Source organism: Ictalurus punctatus, chromosome 13 (genome assembly GCF_001660625.3).
Source record: "Ictalurus punctatus breed USDA103 chromosome 13, Coco_2.0, whole genome shotgun sequence".
NCBI lineage: Eukaryota > Metazoa > Chordata > Actinopteri > Siluriformes > Ictaluridae > Ictalurus > Ictalurus punctatus.
Genome location: NC_030428.2, coordinates 3,280,001 through 3,302,429, shown reverse-complemented (window position 1 = coordinate 3,302,429; position 22,429 = coordinate 3,280,001). Strand labels below are relative to the sequence as shown.

At 42.4% G+C, this 22,429-nt stretch overlaps 1 protein-coding gene across 3 annotated transcripts in view; it reads left to right on the top strand.

Annotated features, from left to right (window-relative positions):
* Positions 1-22,429, top strand: part of LOC108274106 (transient receptor potential cation channel subfamily M member 4) — a 35,565-nt gene that overhangs the window by 12,066 nt on the left and 1,070 nt on the right. For all 3 annotated transcript variants that reach the window (XM_047159216.2, XM_017483976.3, XM_053685115.1), the window contains 16 exons: positions 6,061-6,182; positions 6,270-6,539; positions 7,109-7,210; positions 7,357-7,485; positions 7,786-7,915; positions 8,037-8,182; positions 11,913-12,025; positions 12,287-12,394; positions 14,706-14,752; positions 14,928-15,166; positions 15,713-15,828; positions 17,526-17,658; positions 19,403-19,577; positions 19,689-19,854; positions 20,005-20,186; positions 20,376-20,508. In XM_047159216.2, the coding sequence (XP_047015172.2) occupies positions 6,061-6,182; positions 6,270-6,539; positions 7,109-7,210; positions 7,357-7,485; positions 7,786-7,915; positions 8,037-8,182; positions 11,913-12,025; positions 12,287-12,394; positions 14,706-14,752; positions 14,928-15,166; positions 15,713-15,828; positions 17,526-17,658; positions 19,403-19,577; positions 19,689-19,854; positions 20,005-20,186; positions 20,376-20,508 (2,311 nt within the window). The remainder of the gene's footprint in view (positions 1-6,060; positions 6,183-6,269; positions 6,540-7,108; positions 7,211-7,356; positions 7,486-7,785; positions 7,916-8,036; positions 8,183-11,912; positions 12,026-12,286; positions 12,395-14,705; positions 14,753-14,927; positions 15,167-15,712; positions 15,829-17,525; positions 17,659-19,402; positions 19,578-19,688; positions 19,855-20,004; positions 20,187-20,375; positions 20,509-22,429) is intronic.

Sequence of the window (22,429 nt, the reverse complement as noted above, 5' to 3'; positions counted from 1 at the left end):
TTTATGTACAAGTGATTATACATTTTATGTAATAACTATACACAAGTACGTTATGCTGAAAAGATCGCTTGTGAACTTAAAAGGAGTTTTTTGTGAGCCTTGATATCATCCAATACGAGGGCATATTGTTATTGGGACATGAGCCTGTAAGGTCGAGTGTTACTACATCCCAGCCAATAGAATGGTGAGGCGTTCTCGGCCGTTCACGCTAGCGAGGGAGATGGGATGTTATGCCAGTGGTAACTGAATCATCGTAGCGGTATGTTGATACTTACTTTATGTTACGGGTGTTAACTACTAACAGTTTAGAATAGCTGGTTACACTTGCATACTGGGCTTGAGGAGACACTGGGGACTATTTATTGTACTATTTCCTGACATCCATTTTTACAAATACGAACATGTGAGCAATAGCGCTATTAATCGTCCGGTGAGATAGTGAATAATGGCAGCAAATTCAATTCAATTCAATTTTATTTGTATAGCGCTGTTTACAATGTACATTGTCTCAAAGCAGCTATACAATAACATATAAACACAGGATACAGATTTTAATTGTGTGAATTTATCCCTATTGAGCAAGCCGGTGGCAAAGGTGGAAAGGAAAAACTCCCTAAAATGTTATGAGGAAGAAACCTTGAGAGGAACCAGTCTCAGAAGGGAACCCACCCTCATCTGGTTAACAACGGAGAGTGTGAAAGTAAAAGAAATACATTATGGTTTTTACATGAAGTCTGTTTGTTGAATTAGTCCACCGTTCACCAAAGTAGACCTGAGTGCAAAATTGTATGAGGTCATTGCAGACCCAAGGGCATAGTAGCAACCATAGTTCCAGCAACCACAGCGAAAATGTCTATGTGGAATTGAGGTCCAAAACTATTTCATAGTACTTTAAGTGGTACCATCCTAATCAATCTCCAGGCTGTAGCCTCCAGTTGATGGGAGCTCCATCCAGAGGTAGGGTATTCAGATGGGTCAGGCAGGTCCGGAGTGCAGAAAGGGTCAGGATCACTGGAATCTCCATAAAATCATGTGTGGCTCGACAGAAGCAGAGAGGGAGGTAAAGAGAGGGAGAGATCATTAGATATGCTTACTATCCCGTGATGGATAAGACTTTTTACTTTGCATAAAAGAAGGTCTGCTCATGGCAAGGTTGAGTAAACGAATATGTTTTCAGCCTAGACTTGAACACTGAGACTGTGTCTGCTTTGGGCTATTCACCAGGATCAGGTTAAACATTTTAACAAGTGAAAATGTCCAAATTGGGCCCAATTAATCATTTTCCCTACCCGGTGTCATGTGACTTGTTAGTGTTACAGGGTCTCAGGTGTGAATGGGGAGCAGGTGTGTTAAATTTGGGGTCATCGCTCTCACACTCCTTCATACTGGTCACTGGAAGTTCAACATGGCACCTCATGGCAAAGAACTCTCTGAGGATCCTTAAAAAAGAATTGTTGCTCTACATAAAGATGGCCTAGGCCATAAGAAGATTGGCCAGACCCTGACACTGAGCTGCAGCACGGTGGCTAAGACCATACAGCTGTTTAACAGGACAGGTTCTGCTCAGAACAGGCCTCGCCATGGTCCACCAAAGAAGGTGAGTGCACGTGCTCAGCGTCATATCCAGAGGTTGTGTTTGGGAAAGAGGCGTATGAGTGCTGCCAGCATTGCTGCAGAGGTTGAAGGGGTGGGGGGGTCAGCCTGTCAGTGCTCAAACCATACGCTGCACACTGCATCAAATTGGTCTGCATGGCTGTCATCCCAGAAGGAAGCCTCTTCTAAAGATGATGCACAGGAAATCCCGCAAACAGTTTGCTGAAGACAAGCAGACTAAGGACCTGGATTACTGGAACCATGTCTTGTGGTCTGATGAGACCAAGATAAAATTATTTGGTTCAGATGGTGTCAAGCGTGTGTGCCGGCAACCAGGTGAGGAGTACAAAGACAAGTGTGTCTTGCCTACAGTCAAGCATGGTGGTGGGAGTGTCATGGTCTGGGGCTGCATGAGTGCTGCCGGCACTGGGGAGCTACAGTTCATTGAGGGAACCATGAATGCCAACATGTACTGTGACATACTGAAGCAGAACATGATCAGTATGCAGTATTCCAGCATGATAACGACCCCAAACACACCTCCAAGACGACCACTGCCTTGCTAAAGAAGCTGAGGATTAAGGTGATGGACTGGCCAAGCATGTCTCCAGACCTAAACCCTATTGAGCACAAGGTCTCTAACATCCACCAGCACTGTGATGTCGTCATGGAGGAGTGGAAGAGGACTCCTGTGGCAACCTGTGAAGCTCTGGTGAACTCCATGCCCAAGACGGTTAAGGCAGTGCGGGAAAATAATGGTGGCCACACAAAATATTGACACTTTGGGCCCAATTTGGACATTTTCACTTAGGGGTGTACTCACTTTTGTTGCCAGCGGTTTAGACATTAATGTCTGTGTGTTGAGTTATTTTGAGGGGACAGCAAATTTACACTGTTACACAAGCTGTACACTCACTACTTTACATTGTAGCAAAGTGTCATTTCTTCAGTGTTGTCACATTAAAAGATATAATGAAATATTTACAAAAAATGTGAGGGCTGTACTCACTTTTGTGAGATACCGTATATAAAATCTGTTTTTGATAGATAGATTTTTTGGCTTTTTAAATTACTTTTCATAACTTTTTTATGATTTCCTTAAAATAACATTTGTAAAACTAGATAGCGGACAGGTATGGAACATGAATGATATAGAATGTTTCTGAACACTATAACTACTTTGAACAAGAGAACTAGGTTGTAATGGATTATTTTGCATGTAAAACATGTTGCATTCCATTCGTCTTGGCTTCTAAAAACATTCGCATATGCATGATGTAAATTGGGACGAAGGGCACGTCTCCTTATCCATGACATTTTAAATCAGTCAGTGGGACACCTGTGCTTACTTACATCCACGTCCATATCAGTCGCTGTGCGATCAAAGGGAAGACCTCGCGCTTGCAGGACAGTACTGCCAACATCTGGAAAGTCGCTACTCTTTGTCCAAAAAGTCGCTAGATTTGTCACTAGGTTTTGTTTTTTGTTTTTTTGCAAAAAAAGTCACTAAAGGGGTCTGAAAAGTCGCTAAGTTGGCAACACTGGTCTGCACTGACAGCTAGATAAAAGGCTGGCTAAGCTCTACCTCTCCTCTGCAAAAAGAAAATACAGAAGGAGAGGGAACATGGAGCTCTTCATTTACACACATTCTATCTGAAAAGCAATAAAATACCCAAATGATGCCCTGTCTGTGTTTTGCGCCCCCTTTGCGATCATCCCTGGTTGAGAACCACTGCTCTAGTGGAATGCGCCCCTGTGCCCAGAGGCGTCGCGAGACCGCGCGCCTCATAAGCGATAGAGATTGCTTCCACTATCCAATTAGAGATGCGCTGCTTCGACGCAGCATCACTTCTACTGTTGCCGCCATAGCAGACCTGCAACTGCTCTGACTTATGCCACTGGCCGGAGTGGTGGACTCAAGTACACAGAGCCCTTACTGGACACAGCAGGTGCAATTTCTCTTGTTCCAGTGTGAGGAATGGAGGAGGGCAGAAAGCCTGCAACACTACTTGCTGGGCAGCAGACGTAGGCACTTTAAGAATATAATCCGGCCTAGGATATAGGAAGGCCTTGGCTAATCCAGGGGCAAGGTCAAAACAGGAAGGGGCAACATAGAGAGCTTGTAGATCTCCTACTCACTTGAGAAATGTCAGGGCCAGCAGAAGAGCTACCTTCTCAGAGAAGCTTCTCAGAGGCTGACTCTAAGGGCTCAAATGGGGCATGTGACAGACCTTCCAGGACCAAAGAATGATCCCACCAAGGTATGCGTGGTCCACAGATGGGCCTCAGCCACCTGACATTATGCATAAACCTCGATGTTAGAGGATGTTGAGCTTCTGTGGGGCAACATCCTCTAACATCGAGGTTTATGCATAACTAAGGTTTATTACTTTAGGTTGTAGAGACCATGTTGAATGCTAGAGCATGGTCTCTACAACCTTAGTTGAAAGACCAGAATCTATGAGCTGGTGCCCCTCAGGGGCCAGACCCACAGTTTCCATCACTCCGGCTGAGGGTGATGAATCAGCTCTCTGGCTTGAGACAGTAGATCCCTATGAATGGAAATCTCCCAAGGAGTGCTGTCTAGCAGGGATATTATCTCTTAGAACCATATTCAAGCTGGCCAATAAGGTGCTACTAGCAGCAAACGTAGACAGTCTTGGCGAACTCTCACTAGAACTTGTGGGAGCAGAGCGATCGGGGGAAAAGCGTACAGACGTGAGCTCAGCCACATGTGCAGAATGGCGTCCAGCCCCAGTGCTGTGGGAGGAGCGAGGGCAAACTACAGCGGGCAGTGTGTTGTCTCCTCGGAGGTGAACACATCCACTTCCGCTTGGCTGAACCTCCGCAATATGGACTCCAGCATTTGTGGATGGAGCCTCTAATCCCTGGTCACTCACTGACGAGAACTTTCCCTCCACCCAGAGAATAATTAGTTGCACCTGCCTGAACAGGGGGCACAAACATAACCCTCCCTGCTGGTTGATATGAGACCACCACTGTGTTGTCTGTCACAACTAACACATGGTGACCTCCCAATTGAGGAAGAAAGAATTTCAGTGCTTTAAATACGACCCGCATTTATAGGCGATTTATATGCCACCAGATGAAGGCCGCTCCCGAGACCGTGAGCTGGACAGCCATCTAAGACTGCGCCCCAGCCCGTGAGGGAGGCGTCTGTCATTACTGTCTTGCGATAAGGAGATGCCCCTAGAATATGACCCGAGGAAAGATGCCGGGGACACCTCCCAATTCTCAGAACACATAAGCATCGCCGTCTAAGACTAATTGCTCTGAGGGATTTCATCATCGGACGAAACCACCGACTTCTCAGCCACCACTGGAATGGTCTCATGTGCAATAGACACAATGGTATGATGTTGGCTGCTGCAGCCATAAGCCCCAACAGTCTTTTGTAGAGACTGGAAGGAATGCCCAGAGCCAGCTTTATCTTGCTCATTGTTGATTGAGCCTATGTGTGTTGGGGATGGAAACGCTCTCACTGTAGTGGAATCACATAGAACCCCTACAAAAGTTGTCCTCTGCACTGGAGAAAGCATACTTTTCTTGAGATTCAACCTGAGCCCCACACATGAGGGGGAGAACAACATCTCGATGTTGAATCGCCAGTTCCCTGGATTGTGCTAGAGTTAACCAGTTGTCCAAGTAGTTTAGTACACGGATGCCCTGGAGTTGCAAGGGAGCCAGAGTGGCATCCATGCACTTTGTGAAGGTGCAAGGGGATAATGCTAACCAGAAGAGAAGAACTCGATATTGGTACGCGTTGCCTCCAAATGCAAACCTCCAGAACTTCCTGTGACTGGGCGATATTTCTATGTGGAAATATGCATCTTTTAGTCTGTGGATGCCCAGTCCCACTGGCTCTCTGCATGGGGAGGTGGGCTTGCCTTGCCTTCTGTGCCTCCCTCGCTCTAGCGCTGGCCTGGGCTCCACTTGTGGTTGCCCGAGAGGAATCTAGATGATGGGGAAGGAACTGGCTGTATGCCACGCAACGTCACGTTCCCCTTGAAAGGGAACAGATAGGTATAGAAATTTCTAGTCCATAAGCTTTGCGTTGGAACATTCTCAAAGTTTTTTCCTCATGTCACCTCAGAGAGGCTGAACCACGTAAAAAACCTGCCATGCTTTGAAACGGTAATGAACATGACATTACATTGACATTGTAAACAAAGATGTAGGCGCCAGTCAATCTCGCAAAATGTTCAGAGCTGCACCATCCGGAATCCATATCAGTTTAATAAAACTTGTTATTTTATCTTTGTAATTTTGATGCTCTTACTTGTGAAGAGTGACTGAAAATTCAGTAGGAGGCCAGAACAGATGAAACCGACAAAACAGAACACACACAGATATGTAATACTTCAATAATAAACACCTGTGCTTCCCCTATTTTAAAACCCACCATCCTCCAGAGGTCTACAGGGTTTGTGTGTTTGTGTGTCACAGGGAGTAAGCGGCACCTTTCCGCTGATGCTGTCCCCAATACAGAGCAGCTGAGTTTGGCTGTGACCTGGAACAGAGTGGATATCGCCAAGAGTATGCTCTTCTCTGGAAACATCCAGTGGAAGGTAGGGAATGACCTCTCTGACATCAATGATAGATAACTGAAATTAATAAATTTCATGCATAAACTCTGGAATATGTGTTGAGTGCAGAATGAGGACTTGGAGGGCTTCATGACTGATGCTCTGGTGAATGACAAGCCCCAATTTGTACGTCTCTTTACCGAAAACGGGCTGAACATTCTGGACTATCTTACATATGCCCGCCTGGAGGAGCTGTATCGTTCGATCTCAGAGGGCTGTCTGGCCTACACACTGCTACATCGCTACCTCGCAGAACGTCTGGGTGCTGTCACTATTGGCACTTCCCGCTCTGTTGTTAACAACACCTCTAGCCCAGACAAACGACTGACACTTTTTGAGGTGAGAATGGAGGAATGTTTTTTGAGCTAGTAAATTAAGGGTTAATACTAGGTGGTATTTTAGAAAGGTTCTGGCTTTGAGAAAGGTTCTGTGTAATTAATTTCAAGTTTATTAATTTAATAAATTAAATTTACTACCATTATTACCACTACAGTGGAATAGAATGACTGTTGTGATGTCATTCAGATCATCACCACCAGTATGTAGAAAAAACAAAGGTTACATCACTTCTCATATAGGGTGTAGTCTTGTGTGATTGGTTATTACAGACCAAAAAAAAACATATTTATTTGGTTAAAAAGGCAAATTAAGCACGTTAACCCATAGTAACAAAGACACTCCACCTGCACTGTTGCTTATCTATCCTTATCCATGAGCACAGTGGCTACTATTATAACCAAGTTCTCTCTGTCAAGGTTACATTCTGCAAAAAGCAAGTTCCTATTATTGCTTCTGCTCCGTTCACTAATACATACACTCGCTTTATTATTCATACATGAAAATCTCAAGCATAAGCCATTTCTTCCATACTGTCCATTGTAAAATCTACTTCGATCAATGTTTCTTAGGTGTCTCAGGCCCTACAGTACTTACTAGGCGATGTGTGTCAGACATTCTATTATAAATGCCTGGGTCTGGAGGGTATTGATTCTAAACGGAAAACCATCAAGGTAAATGTCTATTTTAAAAGTACACTAGATAAAGCATATTCAGAATAAATACATTTTAATCTTTGAGACTAATTAATTGTGTAATTGTGTGTTATAACATTGTTGATATGATTTTGTTTGAATTTGAACTTGATATTCATTTTCAGAAACTGTCTACAATCTTGCAAAAAGATGCCGACTATCGGAATTGTAGGTGTATTCACCCGTGGGCCTCACTCTTCATCTGGGCTGTGCTGCAGAATCGCAGTGAAATGGCCATCTACTTCTGGGAAATGGTAATTCAGTGCTAGTGGACAGAAGGGCTTAGAGTTGTCTTTATGTTTTTAGATGCTGAGCTGTGTTTAATCCCTTATTTTCTAAATTTAATAGTTTTACATGTTTGCCAAAAGTGATATGCTAAAAATCCTTCTCCATTTTACACCCTTAATTTTTGTCAGGAGCATCTGTGAGCATGAATTTGGAAAATATTGCTAAATATTGATAAGAAGAGTGCTACAGTCAGAATAGTAGTGAAGGTTAATCTTTTCTATCTCTCTCTCCATCTCTCTCTCTCTCTCTCTCATATAAACTCTTAGACATCAGAGTCAGTGTTGAGTGCTCTGAGTGCTTGCAAGCTGCTGAGAGTTCTCTCCAGATTAGAGACCGAAACTGAGATGAAACACTCCATGAAGGAACTGGCTCAAAGATTTGAAAAACTGGCCCATGGTATGATGTGTGTGCATTTTTATGGTCAAACTGGGCATGCTGGAAATAGTAAGCAGTACCTTAGTTTACGTTTATCTCATTTTATCTCACAGGCCTGATTTTGTTCTGTTGCTTTGTATAGATGTGTTCAGTAAATGCTATGAGAGCAGTGAGAGTCGGTCTTTCATTCTGCTGAAGAAAAAATCTGTGGTCTGGAATGGCACTACATGTCTGAAGATGGCCATGGAAGCAGATGCTCGCCTCTTCTTTAGTCACGACGGCGTGCAGGTCTTGCAATATTTTATATGTTTGCAGATGTCTTGAAAGGTTTTTTTGAGAATGAATATATTGACTACAAGATGCATGGTCATTCAGTGTTTTTAGTGATGCCTTTTCAAAAGTCCTTGTTATAGTTCATAGCAGGGATGAGATGACACCAAACATTTAACCGTGGTAATTCAACTAAATGTAACTATCATCATCCAGCAACACATAAACAGCACTTTCAACCTCCCCTAAACACCCCAGAAGTGTTCCCTTGAGATTCAGGGACAATACAGGCTGCTGCAGATATAGAAGCTCACTTTCATGTTCTTGGAACATCCGGTGAGGATACATGCCTTGATATAATTTATTATCATACTGGAAGTGTCCATCCCATAATAATGACGTTTCAAACAACTGCAGCTTTGATGTAATGAACCTGGCTGGACACAAGTATGTTTTCCCCCTATTCACAGTGAATCACAGTTGGAGATTTGCAAGAGATGGTAATATTTCAGGGTCACCAGGTCTCCAAATCTACAATCGATGCCACCTCAATGGCAACACAATATGTTGAAGGCATGTGGGAAAGCCTTTTATAACCACAAAAGTATGTGCCTGGAGGTCACTAAATGCAAATGTAACTGGGTTTTATGGTCAGATGAGAGAATTTTTTGATTTTTGGCAACAAACGCCCCAACATGGTGCAAAAAAAGGACTTATATAGAAAAGTACCAAATCCCCAGTGTTAAGTGCTGTTAAGGAGGAGCAGAGGTTTTCAGAGGGGACTCAAGGGGGCAACACTAGGGCTACATGAAGCATATCCAGTGGGTCTGTGATTTTTCGTGTTGTCTGTGCAGCCGTCCATCCATCCAAGATTTTCAATATCATGATATCTCAAGAACGTGCGGTCAGATGTTGCTTCCTTTCTGCTTGAAGTATATTTTAAGGGTATTTCAGGCATTTTGTAAAAAAAGGACTAGACTTGTTGGCAGTGCAGTTTTCCTTATAGATGCCGTTGGCATTGAGTTATACTTGTTTAATTTAGTTACATAACTCTCAAGTTCAAGTCCAAGTTATTGTCATTTCAACCAGATACAGCTCGTACATGGTGAAATGAAACAACGTTCCTCCAGGACCATGGTGCTACATAAACAACACACTAACCACATGAGACAACACAGAACTAAATAAGATCTACACATTTTTACATAAAGTGCATGTGTAAGTGTGTGCTAGCAACACACGAAAAGTACAGTAATACTAAAACAGGACAATAGGCACAGTAAGTGACAATGTAGCGCCGGCCAGTACACAGTTTTAGTGTTTAAGTGTCTGATTTAACAGGTAGTGCAAAACATAGGTGACAAAGAATAACAATGTAATTTAAAAATGTTGTAAATGTAAACATAACATGCTATGACTTAGTATTCGCCGATTAGCTTATACCAAATATGGACATAGCAATTATTGCAGTAGCAGCCAGGTAAAGTGTATAATAGTGACAAGAAATTAAATACAATATTTTTTATAAGTACAGTAGCAGCAAAAAATACAATACAGTCAGCGCAAATATCGCAATGGGAGTGAGATGGTGTTCAGTTCAGAGTGTCTGTGTGTGTGTGTGTGTGTGTGTGTGTGTCAGTCCAGTCTCTGAGTACTGAGGAGTCTGATGATGGGGAAACTGTTACACAGTCTGGCCATGAGGGCCCAAATGCTTTGGTACCTTTTTACAGACGGCAGGAGGGTGAAGAGTGTGTGTGAGGGGTGAGTGGGGTCGTCTACAGTGCTGGTGACTTTGTGGATGCAGCGTGTGGTGTAAATGTCTACGATGGAGAGAAGAGAGACCCCAATGATCTTCTCAACTATACTCACTATCCACTGCAAGGTCTTGCAATCGGATAAGGTGCAATTTCCGAACCAGACAGTGATGCAGCTGCTCAGGATGCTCTCAATAGTTCCTCTATAGAACGTGGTAAGGATGAGGGGTGGGAGATGGGCTTTTTTCAGCCTTTTCAGAAAGTAGAGGCGCTGCTGGGCTTTCTTGGATATGGAGCTGGTGTTGAGGGACCAGGTGAGGTTCTCTGCCAGGTGAAAACCAAGGAATTTGGCGCTTTTGACGATCTCCACGGAAGAACCGTTGATGTTCAGGGGAGAGTGGTCGCTCCGTGCTCCCCTGAAATCAACAACCATCTCTTTTGTTTTGTCCACGTTCAGAGACAGGTTGTTGGCTTTGCGCTAGTCCATTAGCCACTGCACCTCCTATCTGTATGCTGACTCGTCTTTCTTGCTGATGAGACCCACCACGGTCGTGTCATCAGCAAAGTTGATGTGTTGATTCGAGCTGTGCATTGCTGCACAGTCGTTAGTCAGCAGAGTGAACACAGCAGTGAACACAGCAGTGGACTGAGCACACAGCCCTCAGAGGGCGGCCCCTTTGCTCAGTGTGGTGGTGCTGGAGATGCTGTTCCCGATTTGGACTGACTGAGGTCTCCCATCTGGAAGTCCAGGATCCAGTTGCAGATGGAGGTGTTCAGGCCCAGTAGGTTCAGCTTTCCAATCAGATGCTGATTGTGTTGCGTGCTAAACTGAAGTCTCTGAATAGCATTCGAACATAGGTGTCCTTTTAGTCCAGGTGGGTGAGGGCCAGATGTAGGGTGGTGGCGATGGCATTGTCTGTTGAGCGGTTGGGACGATACGCAAACTGCAGTGGGTCCAGTGAGGGGGCAGCAGGGTCTTGATGTGCCTCATGACGAGCCTCCCGAAGCACTTCATGACAATGGGTGTGAGTGCAATGGGACGGTAGTCATTGAGGCAGGACACTGAAGACTTCTTGGCACAGAGACAATGGTGGTAGCCTTGAATCATGTTGGAATAATGGTACTGCTCAGGGAGATGATGTCAGTGAAAATATCTGCCAGCTGGTTTGCACCTCTGAGCACTCTGATAGGAATGTTGTCTGTCCAGCAGCCTTCTGTGGGTTGACTCTGTGTAGACTTTTCCTCACATCAACCGTGGTTAGACACGGCACCTTGCTGTTGGGGGGGGGGGGGGGGGGGGGGGGGGGGGATCCAACAAGTGGTCTGTATGCTGGGATTAGCATAACAGAGATGTTGTCTGAGTAGCCGAGTTGGGGGCGGGGCTCCGCCTGGTAGGCACCGGGGATGTTTGTGTAAACAGGATCCAGCTAAATCTAAAAAGACATTTATTTTAAGGTTAAGGGTGGCTGTGGCTCAGGTGGTAGAGCGGGTTGTCCACTAATTGTAGGATTGGTGGTTCAATTTCTGGCCCACGTGACTCCACATGCCGAAGTGTCCTTGGGCAAGACACTGAACCCCAAGTTGCTCCCGATGGAAAGCTAGCACCTTGCATGGCAGCTCTGCTACCATTGGTGTGTGTGTGTGTGTGTGTGTGTGTGTGTGTGTGTGTGTGTGTGTGTGTGTGTGTGTGTGAATGGGTGAATGAGAACCAGTGTAAAGCCGCTAAGGTTAAAAAAGTGCAGACCATTTACCATAAGGCAGAGAAGGATCGGGAGAAATTGGGAAGCATACACAAAATTATTAATATTGATTCTTCTTCATCAGAAAGTGTCTATGGTCACCTATTATCCCCTATTCCCTATCCTGTATACTGTGAAGTAGGTAGGAATAACATCTTTGGTTTAAATTGTTTTGGTTTAGTTTTGATATTAAAGTAAGTGTGTGTGTGTGTGTGTGTGTGTGTGTGTGTGTGTGTGTGTGTGTGTGTGTATCAGTGTCTGCTGTCTCAGATCTGGTGGGGAGCTATGGACAGGAGCACCGAGGTATGGAAGCTCATCCTCACTCTGTTTGTCCCTCCCCTCTGCTACACCAACCTAATCTCTTTCACGTAAGAAATGCCTCATTCTTCCATCCTCCTATTACATCACATGCATGCCATTTTAGCATTGTAGAAATAATCCCATCCCAACAGATCTCATCTCACTTTCATTAATCATGAGCCACATTACTGTTCTTCTTGCAAGATATTCTCTTAAAAGTTGAAACCTTTTGTTTTTTTTATTGTTTGTATTTAGGACTCTTAATCTATTCCAGACTGTATATTTGTTATTGCTGATTATCTTGTGATTCTTTTATGTCTCGCCTTCAGAGAGGTGGATGATGCAGATGAGGGGAGGTCTGAGGATGTCTCACAGCAAAAGGACATAGACTGGCTCTATGCAGAGACCGTTTTCTCTTTCTCAGACATCAAACACATGTAATCACATTTTAATATGAATGGATTCATTTACACTAACATGCAGTGGTACATACGAATCAAGGCATAGATAGAGACTTGCATTGATGCATTAATTTAATTTAATTGGGTTTAAATATAGGGTGTGTAAACAGGCTGTGTCTTTAAATTCCGTAAGCATATTTTATAAAGGCAGCCATAGGCCTGTATATTTAATAATATTTATTTATACAGCACTTAGGGCAGCCTGGTTCAATCCTGAGCTCAGGTTACTGTGCATGAGTTTCTGCACACATTTTCCCAGTGTTCACATGAGGTTATGTGGTTTCTTCTATCTTGAAAATCATGCCATTGGCATATTGGCTACTCTAAAATTGTTCCTAGGTCTCAGTGTGTGAATCTGTCTGCATGGTGCCCTGCAATGGTCCATCAATGCATCTGGGGTGTATTCCTGTCTTCTACCCAGTGTTTTTGAGATTCTGAACCATGACCAATTTAAAGTAGTTACTGAAAATGAATGAATGAAGGACATAGGACTTTTCATATTGAGTTCAAAAGTATAAGGTGAAAACTATTTTTATGATGAGGAAAATTATTAAAAAATTTACAACCACAAAAATTAACTTTAAATCTGTGAGCATTAATAAAATAATCAATTTCTCTCAAATGAATTTTCTTTTGAATGGAGCTACCTCATCTAGTGTGTAGCAGAGCGTTGACTCTAACATTCAGTTGCCTGATCGATTTCTTTGAGATCAGATGGTAATCCAAATATAATTGATGTCTCTGCGAGGTTATTGATGAAACAGTAGCTGATGTGACTGTATGTTTTATGCGGTAGCGTGGTGAGGTGCAAATATTATCAATACGCAATTTAAACAAGATGAGATAATGGTCTGAGAGAACTTCAGACTGCATTGTATATTTCTATATTTAATTTGTAAGTTAGTATCAGGTCAAGAGTGTGACCACCATTATGAGTGGGTCCTATTACGTTCTGATTGACCGCTACTGAATCTAAAATAGACACAACTGCTGTTCTCAGAGGATGTCTGCTAAATGTAAAAATATATATATATATATTTGCCAAAATGCTCAAAACCCTCCCTCACACCTCCTGTCCCTCTTCAATCATCCAAAAACTCTCCCTCACACCCCCTATCCCTCTCCCAAACTTTCCCTCACACATCTCATCCCTCTTCACTCATCCCAAAACCCTTCCTCACACATTCCAACCCTCTTCACTCATCCAAAAACTCTCCCTCACATCTCCTATCCCTCTCCTAAACTCTCCCTCACACATCTCATCCCTCTTCACTCATCCCAGAACCGAACTTCACACCTCCCATCCCTCTCCTAAACTCTCCCTCACACATCCCATCCCTCTTCATTCATCCCAACCCCTCCCTCACACATCCTATCCCTCTTCATTCTTTCCAACCCCTACTTTACACATCCCATCCCTCCTCACTAATCCCAAACTCCCCCTCACACATCTCAACCCTCTTCACTCATCCCAACCCTTCCCTCACACCTCCCACCCCTCTTCACTCATCCCAATTCCTCCCTCACACCTACCATCTTGCTCCCAAACTCTCCCTCACACATTCCATCTGTCTTAACTCATCCCAAACCCTCCCTCCCATCCCTCATCTGTCATCCCAACACCCTCCCATACTTAAATCCACTGTCCACTGTCATGTTTATTATGTCTTAAAATAACTTGCCACTTGTTGCTTGCTGTATAATGGATGCTCCTTTGTTACTCGAAGTGAAAAATGATGGATAATTTTGTTGCCATATTTTTACTCTCTAGTCCTCTGGCATTTTTATAATGTGGAAGCTAGTGTCACAATGTGATGCTCCCTCAGCTCACAGAGCAAGTCAATTAATTAAGTAGATCGAGGACTGAATATCTCAGAGAATATCTCAGAGAGTATCTCAGATAATCAGACATTTTATTGTCACAGTGACATCATTCATATGCATCATGTAAGTGACTAAAAACCAAGGCAATATTCCTAGCACAATGGGCCTACTAGTCTAGTGGGAAGTGTGAGTGTACATTTCTTGATGCAGCTTTTCAAGAAGTCAAGAGGTGTGAGTTTCTCTCATGACCCCATTTGTAAATTAAGCAAGCCATGGGGGGTCATGACCCCTTGTTTGGGAACAACTGATCTAATGTAAAGCAGAACCTATCTAGAACTCCAGTCCAGGTACAGAAGAGTGCCTCCTCTTCTTTCAGCAGTCCACACCTCATGATCAAGAGAAATGACATGCAGAATGTTTTATTACTCTGTTCATGAGTTTTTCTCTCCATGTTTTTTTCCAGTCAGGCAAAAGCACTAGAGTCAAGTCCTGTTAGACAAAGCATAAAAGGTTTGTTCATTTACAACAATTGGCTACTTTTATTCTTCACATCATCTTACTGCTATTAAATTGATTGTTGCTTTCATCAGGTCTTTTTGCACTGATTCATCATAATGTAGTTTTTCTTCTCATTTTTACACCAGTTATTTTAAATAACATTTTTGTTTGCTCGTTTGTTTTTCAGGTTACCCAGACCGGCCAGTCCGGCCCAAGTTGCCTTTTGTATTTTCACGCTGGAAACAGTTCTGGTACGCACCGGTCACTGCCTTCCTTGGAAATGTGCTGATGTACTTCCTTTTCCTGCTTCTATTTGCCTATGTACTGTTGATGGACTTCAAGCCTCCACCCCCAAGTGGCCCGGCCTTCTGGGAGCTCCTGATGTATTTCTGGGTGTTCACCATGGTGTGCGAGGAGATTCGAGAGGTAAACACTACCCCTCTTGTCAGTCCAATAATGTTCCACATCCAGGAATATTCTTCTTATAAGTGTATGGAGCAAAGGAAGATATGACTACATTTTACAGATCCATAACCTGCTGATAAAAAGCCATTAACATAGCTGTTAGTGAATATTTATAGGATTATCAAAATAAAATTTAGAAAGACTGGGAAGTAGTGTTGAATTTTTGACGTTAAAAATGGCAGGTTATCCATGCAATAGATCATCATTTGGGTATTCCTGATAATATTAGAATGTTAGTATGAACAGTAAAAGGAGAGATGCATTTTATTAAATGTTTTTCTACTTTAACTGACTGCTAGATTATTGGGAGAATTATTATTATTTTTTTTTTTTAGCCCTGCTGGCTGCTGTGTATGGTTTAGAGATTAACGTCAGATACTCACACTTTAGTCAATGTATTTGTTACTTGTGTTTGCGTGTGGGGATGTATGAATGTCTGTGACAGAGGAAAATGCCTTTTGTCTTCTTTCTTCTCTCTCTATCGCTCTCTTTCTCTCTCTCATTTAGACATTCTTTGTGGGCAGCATGACTTTTACACAGAGGATACGACAGTATGCTCAGGATATGTGGCACAAGTGTGACCTCATTGCCATTACGCTCTTCCTTATTGGCGTGTGCTGCAGGTAAAACTGTTTCATTGCATTTGGTTTTCACCAGTTTAACTTTTTCAAGTAGCAAAGTGATAAATTGCTACTTTTAAAATCAAGCTCACTACTTAGTGTGATATCACTGACACTGACCCTTTTATTATTTATGTAAAATACCTAGATAGTGTATCGATTGTAATATACCAGTTATGTGTCAGAGATTTCTCCTCGCGCTGAACACCGGAGTGAACAGCACACTCAACAGTCTGTAGCATGACAGCACATGCTTCCGGATTGTCAAACTTTGTTTACATTTGACACGTGTGTTTTGTTATGGTTGAGGCCATGTCTCCGCCTCTTTCTACTTTATGTTGTTTGCTGATTGCCTGACCATGTTTTGCCTTACGATTTGGATTCATCTGCACTTGCATCCGTCTCCACCTCGTTAACATGACAGAATACTTTGCCCCCAACATGGATGCAGCAGGAAAACGGAGGAGATGTGGCACCAGGATAACCATGACTCCCAAGCCATGTTCCTGCTAGACGTCGACGGTATAGCCTACCATGTTCTGCTTACGGCAGAGGCCAGTGACACGGCCAAGTCTGTCTGAGGCCGATGGCATAACCTCCCAAGACCAGTTCACACCTGAGGCTGATGATGCGACCTCTCACACCATGCTCACACCAGAGACTAAAATCACGGCTTGCCACAACATGTTCAAGCCAGAGGTCGACGAAATGACCTAACAAACTCTGCTCATGCCAGAGGCTGGCAGTGTGACCTTCCAAGCCTTGTTCCCCACTCATGACCCCGGCGAGTCTGCCCCAGCCTCATGTCTGTTCCTCGGTTCCTCAGGGAACCAGCTATTTTATGGACAATGTCTGCCTTGGGACGTGAGGGGCTGTGTGGACATTTTGCCCAAAGGTCACGACCACCAGGAGGGGGAGCTTTGGTAGGCACTAAGAGAAGTGCCCTTGGTGGGGGGATCTGTCAGAGATTTCCCCTCGTGCTGAGCACTGGAGCGAGCAGCATGCTCAACTGCCCGTAGCGTGACAGCGCACACTTTCAGGTTGTAAAACATTATTTACTTTTGATAGTTTTGTTATGGTTTATATCATGTCTCCGCCCTTGTCTTGTTATTGGTTGTTGCCTTTATGTGTCATCATTATTCACAGCTGTTTGTTTTAGCTTTGTTTTCGTTGTATATTTAAACCACTGTGTGCCTTTGTTCAGAGCAAAGTATTGTGTGTTTGTGTTTCTGCAAGACCCGTACCAAACCTCTGATCTGTGTTCCTCATTTTATGGTTTTGATCCTGTTTTGTCGCCGCGTTTCTCGGTTCTTCTCTCAGCCTAGTTTGTTGTTTGCTGATCTCTGTGCCTGTTTATTGACCACGTTTTGCCATACGATTTGGATTGGTCTGCCTGCCTCTCTTCAATGAAAACTTTAACTGCACTTGTATCCGTCTCCGCCTTGTTAACATGACATTATGTAGCTGCTACACATTGCTAGATTTAAACTAACTACTCTCTGTGTATGTTTTAGCATAGGCTTTACACACTGACTTGTGATCAATCTCAATTTCAGTTGGTACAGCTGGCTGCAGAGCTGATCTAAAATACATTATAAATGGCAGAATATAGATTTGCTGTTACTATAGTTTTGGTTGTAAGAGGAATATCTGTGCGTCTCACTCACATGATTGGTGTTTTAATGGCTTTTGTATTTCAGGATGTTCCAGGAAACGTTTTGGTTCGGCCGTGCAGCCTTGTGTCTTGACTACATGGTGTTCACCCTCAGACTTATCCACATCTTCGCCATTCATAAGCAACTTGGGCCAAAAATCATCATAGTGGGCAAAATGGTAAGTGATAATGGAAGGAACCAAATATTGTGTTATAGATCTAAGATGAATCAAATGCATGTTCTGTCCATGCCTGTTATCCAGTTTTCTCCCAGCTCCCAATGCTCACATGTTAGTGAATTGTCTTTTAAGTGTGAATGAGTATGTGAATGTGTATGCCTGATGACCTGTGCCTGCAGTTCCTAGGATAGGCTAAGGATCCGCTAGATTATTAAGTCTGCCCATATTATAACTAAATCAAATTTTATAAGCCCAGTGTTGGTGAGTCTGGCGTATCAACAGTTTGTGCTTGAGGACATTTATGTCATAGGTTTTGTCATTAGACACTTCTATTTTCTCCCGTTTCTTTCCAATTTGGTTTTGCCAATTTTTGCCACTCACTAGCTAACACTCCCCTATCACATGACAACTACTAACTGGGGAGGTTTGGGCCAAGACACACAAAGCCATCCTCTACATGTTGTCGAACTGCTGTTCATGCTGTGTGATCAGGCAATGTAACAAGCAAATGGCTGTGGCACTTAAACCGCGTTCTCCGGATGATAGGACAAACTCTTTTCTGTTGTGCCACACAGGAGAATTTTTGACCCATTGATTTAAAAAAAAAAAAATGCTTGCTATTTTCTGAAAGGTAAAGGAAAAGCAAAGTACCACTTTGTTCATGTACATAGTCAGATAATAATACTTTGTTGGCAGAATCCATAAAGCACAGCTCAAAATGCACAAAAGCCCTATTCGGATTAGATTAGATTATCAGTTTATCTGTAATGAATTTTTAAACATCTCCTCAGTGGTAAAATTCTCGCATCTGGACAGCAATTATATTTTTTCTATGAACCCAGATGTTTGCTTCACACAGTCAAATGATCATGTTCTATTCACAGCATAGCGTCCAAGTGGTTGAAGGGACACTGGAATAGAGAAGAAACTGGCTATTATTTCAGTATGGCGTGAATCAGAGTTCCAGCAGCAATTTGAAAATACAATTAAACAATAATCTCAAAGTATATGAGAAGCCTCTGTTTCTCCGTTTCACAATTTAGGAAGTGTTTAATACCTGGGGGAGGGTCACTGATACATACTGATACTAAATATGGCAAAGTAGCAGCAGTCAAACACATTTTTTTTCCCAACACGTCTTCCCAAGGTGACGTCTGCATAGAAAATCACAGGCATGTATCCAGGTGTGACTAAAATTATCAGATAATCTTGAGTAAGTAATTCAGCCTGCTATTTTTCCCAGAGGAGGATGGACAGAAAGGCCAACATGGTCAATCTGGATGGAAATAAAAACAAAGAGGAGCACCTGTAAAATAGGAAATTACCCCAGGACCCATTTAAATTTAGTCCTATCCGGATAGAGCTTTACCATGCTACTACCATGTCAGTGTCTGCTGTCTGCTGAGAATGCACTGCCCAAATAATATCCTGTCAGCCGTGGTCCTAGGTTGGTCACTTTGCTTTGATGGAAGGGGTAGAGAGGAGGTGACAAACTGTGCAGAGCAACAGAGTACTGTACACTTAGGTGTAATCTTGCTGTTGGAGTATTGGCACACTGAAACAGCAGAGACAAACAATTCAGGAAATTCAGGAGCTCTAAGTTATGATGTCCGCTCAATAGGTAGCCTTTTTCTAGTAGTCATGCTAGGATAGTGGCATTATTTTGTATTGCCCAAGAACGCATTATTATGTTGTGTTTAAAGGATCAACTATCGAATCTCTTTCTCTGGCTTTTTCCTTCCAGATGAAAGATATCTTCTTCTTTCTGTTCTTCCTTGCTGTGTGGTTGTTGGCATATGGAGTGGCCAATCAGGCTCTGATATACCCCTATGACTCAAGTGCTGATAGGATACTTCGCCGTGTATTATACAGGCCATATTTACACATATTTGGACAAATTCCTGTGGAGGAAATAGACTGTATGTTCTCACTCATCACCATGTTCTCATATACTATTACAGTTATTGATTAATTTAGTGTTCAGTGTTGGATTCATTATTATTGTACTCTATCTGTGTGTGTGTGTTCAGCTGGATATAGTTGGGATGTAAATTGCACAGACAATGCAACATTAGTTAACGCAGGTGCAGAACCATGTAGGGAAGCACATCATAACTGGCTTGTGGTCATCCTACTCATCGTCTACCTTTTGGTCACCAACATCCTGCTCATTAACCTACTCATCGCCATGTTCAGGTAGTCAACTGTCCATATAGCCATTCAAATTTCCATTCATTGTACTTACTATCGCAGCTTAAGTGCTGCTGTAACACACTGATGTTCCTTTGTATCATGGGTCTGTTTTGATCCCTGGTCCTCCTCTCTCTTTTTCCTCCTTTCATCTAGTTACACCTTCAACAAGGTGCAAGATCGGAGTGACACATACTGGAAGTTCCAGCGCTACAACGTAATTGTGGGGTATCATTCTCGACCATGCCTCGCTCCACCCTTCATCATCATCTCTCACTTCCACCTCTTCATCAAGCGGAACATCCGTAAGGTGCCCTCTGAGAAGGTGCACCAATTTGGTAAGCGTGTTTAATTTTCGTTGCAGACAAATGCGTCTAAGCTTTTTTTTGAAATCACACTGACAGAAATGAGACGTAAAAATGTGGTCATTATGTCGCATAGGTTGAAAATTGCAATTTTTCAACTGAATACAAATCAGAATGCTTTTTACAAACGCAAGGCTTTCTTTTTTTACTTTCCTTCGTTAGCTGTGGACTTAAAGGATAAAGCTAATAACCGGCTAATGACATGGGAGAACATTCAGAAGGAGAACTTCTTGTCTGCTGAGGCAAAGAAGCTAAGAGCAAGTGACACAGAGACTGTAAAGCGCATGTCTGTCAAGTGAGTGTTCCGATCTATCTTCCATATATACATACCACACACAATTGTTATGCTGCATGTAGAAGCAATCTTTCAATTACCTCACTGCTCTGGTTTACAACAGACTCCACTGACTCACTTGCTTACTCACTCAAACTGATGAGTCTCCACAAGAGCAGGCTGTTATTACTTAGTTTGCTGTTGTGCATCAGTGGTAAAAGTTAGGGAACTGGCATGAACGCAGTCCTGCAGAATCTGATGAATGCACATATGTTTACACTGACTCATTGTATGTTTATGAAATAAAAGCCCAGAAAGACCCTGCATGAATTCACTGCTGTTGTTTTTTTTTTTTTACTGATCTCGGCAGGGTTCACTCATTCAGAGTAGAGTAATGGTCAAAGTATTATCAGAGTTATTTGTGGTATGTTGGGCCTAATAAACATTTGTTATCTGCATAAAGCCATACATTTTACTGTACTTATTAACCAAATACCTACAGTCAAGATAGTTTCTTGCATTATGAATTCAGAAAAATATATTCTAATATTTTCCCTTTTTTAAATTCCACATTGTTCTTAGCAACAGAATTTAGACCAAACAAGGACAGAGTTCAGTTATGTAATCTAGAAATATTCAGTCAGCCAGCTGCTGGTGAGCATGGTGATGGGGAAAAGTGAGGGGTGTGAGCCCCCTGGTGGCCAAACAATTCACACGTCTCCACAATAACATAAAGCGTTTTTGATAATAAACCACTGTATAGAAATATCACAATACAATTAGGACATTTAAACCTAGTAGGCTAGGTAAAAAACGAAATACTTAAAATGAAAAATTTTAAATTCTCAAAGTCCTGAATGTCTCCTTTCATATGAGCCATTAGCCACTACTGGTGGCAGAGGTATCCCCTTTGACGCCATACTTTTGCACAGGCAGAAAAAGGCTGCTTTACATCAATGATGCAGATAAACAAGGGCACACAGTAAGTTATATTTAAGATGAATTCAGTGATTATTTTCCAGAATCAGGTGAAAATTAGGCAAATTTGTCAACATTAAACATGTCACTGTACACTGTAGTGTATTCTTAAAGCAGTTTTTAAAACTATGCATTTAGGTTTCCTACATACTGTATGTACTAGATGTAATAGCACTAATACATGATTTTCTAAAAAATGATTAAACACCGTGTTCTGATCAGGGACAGGGTGAATCCGCACAACAGTGTGCTCCACTAATATTGGCACACTTGATAAATATGAGCCTTTCCTCATATTTACCAGAGAATCCAGAAGGCTGTGAAAAGGACAAGAAGAAAACGAATCAGGGAGGCTGCCAAGAAACCTACAGCAACATTAAAACACATGTAGATTATTTCTTAATTATATATTATTACTCTTCTTTAAGACCACCCTTAATAGACAAGGAAGTGAATTGTCACTATTTGTTTTTTTTTGTTTGTTTGTTTTTGTTTTTTTGGTTTGTACTATTTTTGAACAATTTTAATTTATTTTACGAAGGCTCAAAGCAAGAACGTGCAATGACAAATGCAAAATTAAATCCCAAATAAGCGTTGGAAAGTTGGTAGAGCTACAGAGAACCAGACAAAAACTCAAAGAGAAAATGGTTTTGATGGGGTCTTTTCATAATTCTATGTGGTTTGCCAGTATCGGACTGCAAGCCAAGTTGAAAATAACAAAACATTTAAACAGTTTTTATTTTAAGTTCAAACAAATATGGCTAATGATATCATGCATATGTTTAAGTGAATTAAGCATCGGGAGATTGGTATCAATTCGTATTTCAGGATCTGTGATATGTGGAGGAAGTGGGATGCTCTGGGCAATGTTCTGCTGGGAAACCATGGGTCCTGGCAGTCATGTGGATGTTACTTTGACTTGTACCACCTAGCTAAACATTGTTCTACACCCCTTCATGGCAAC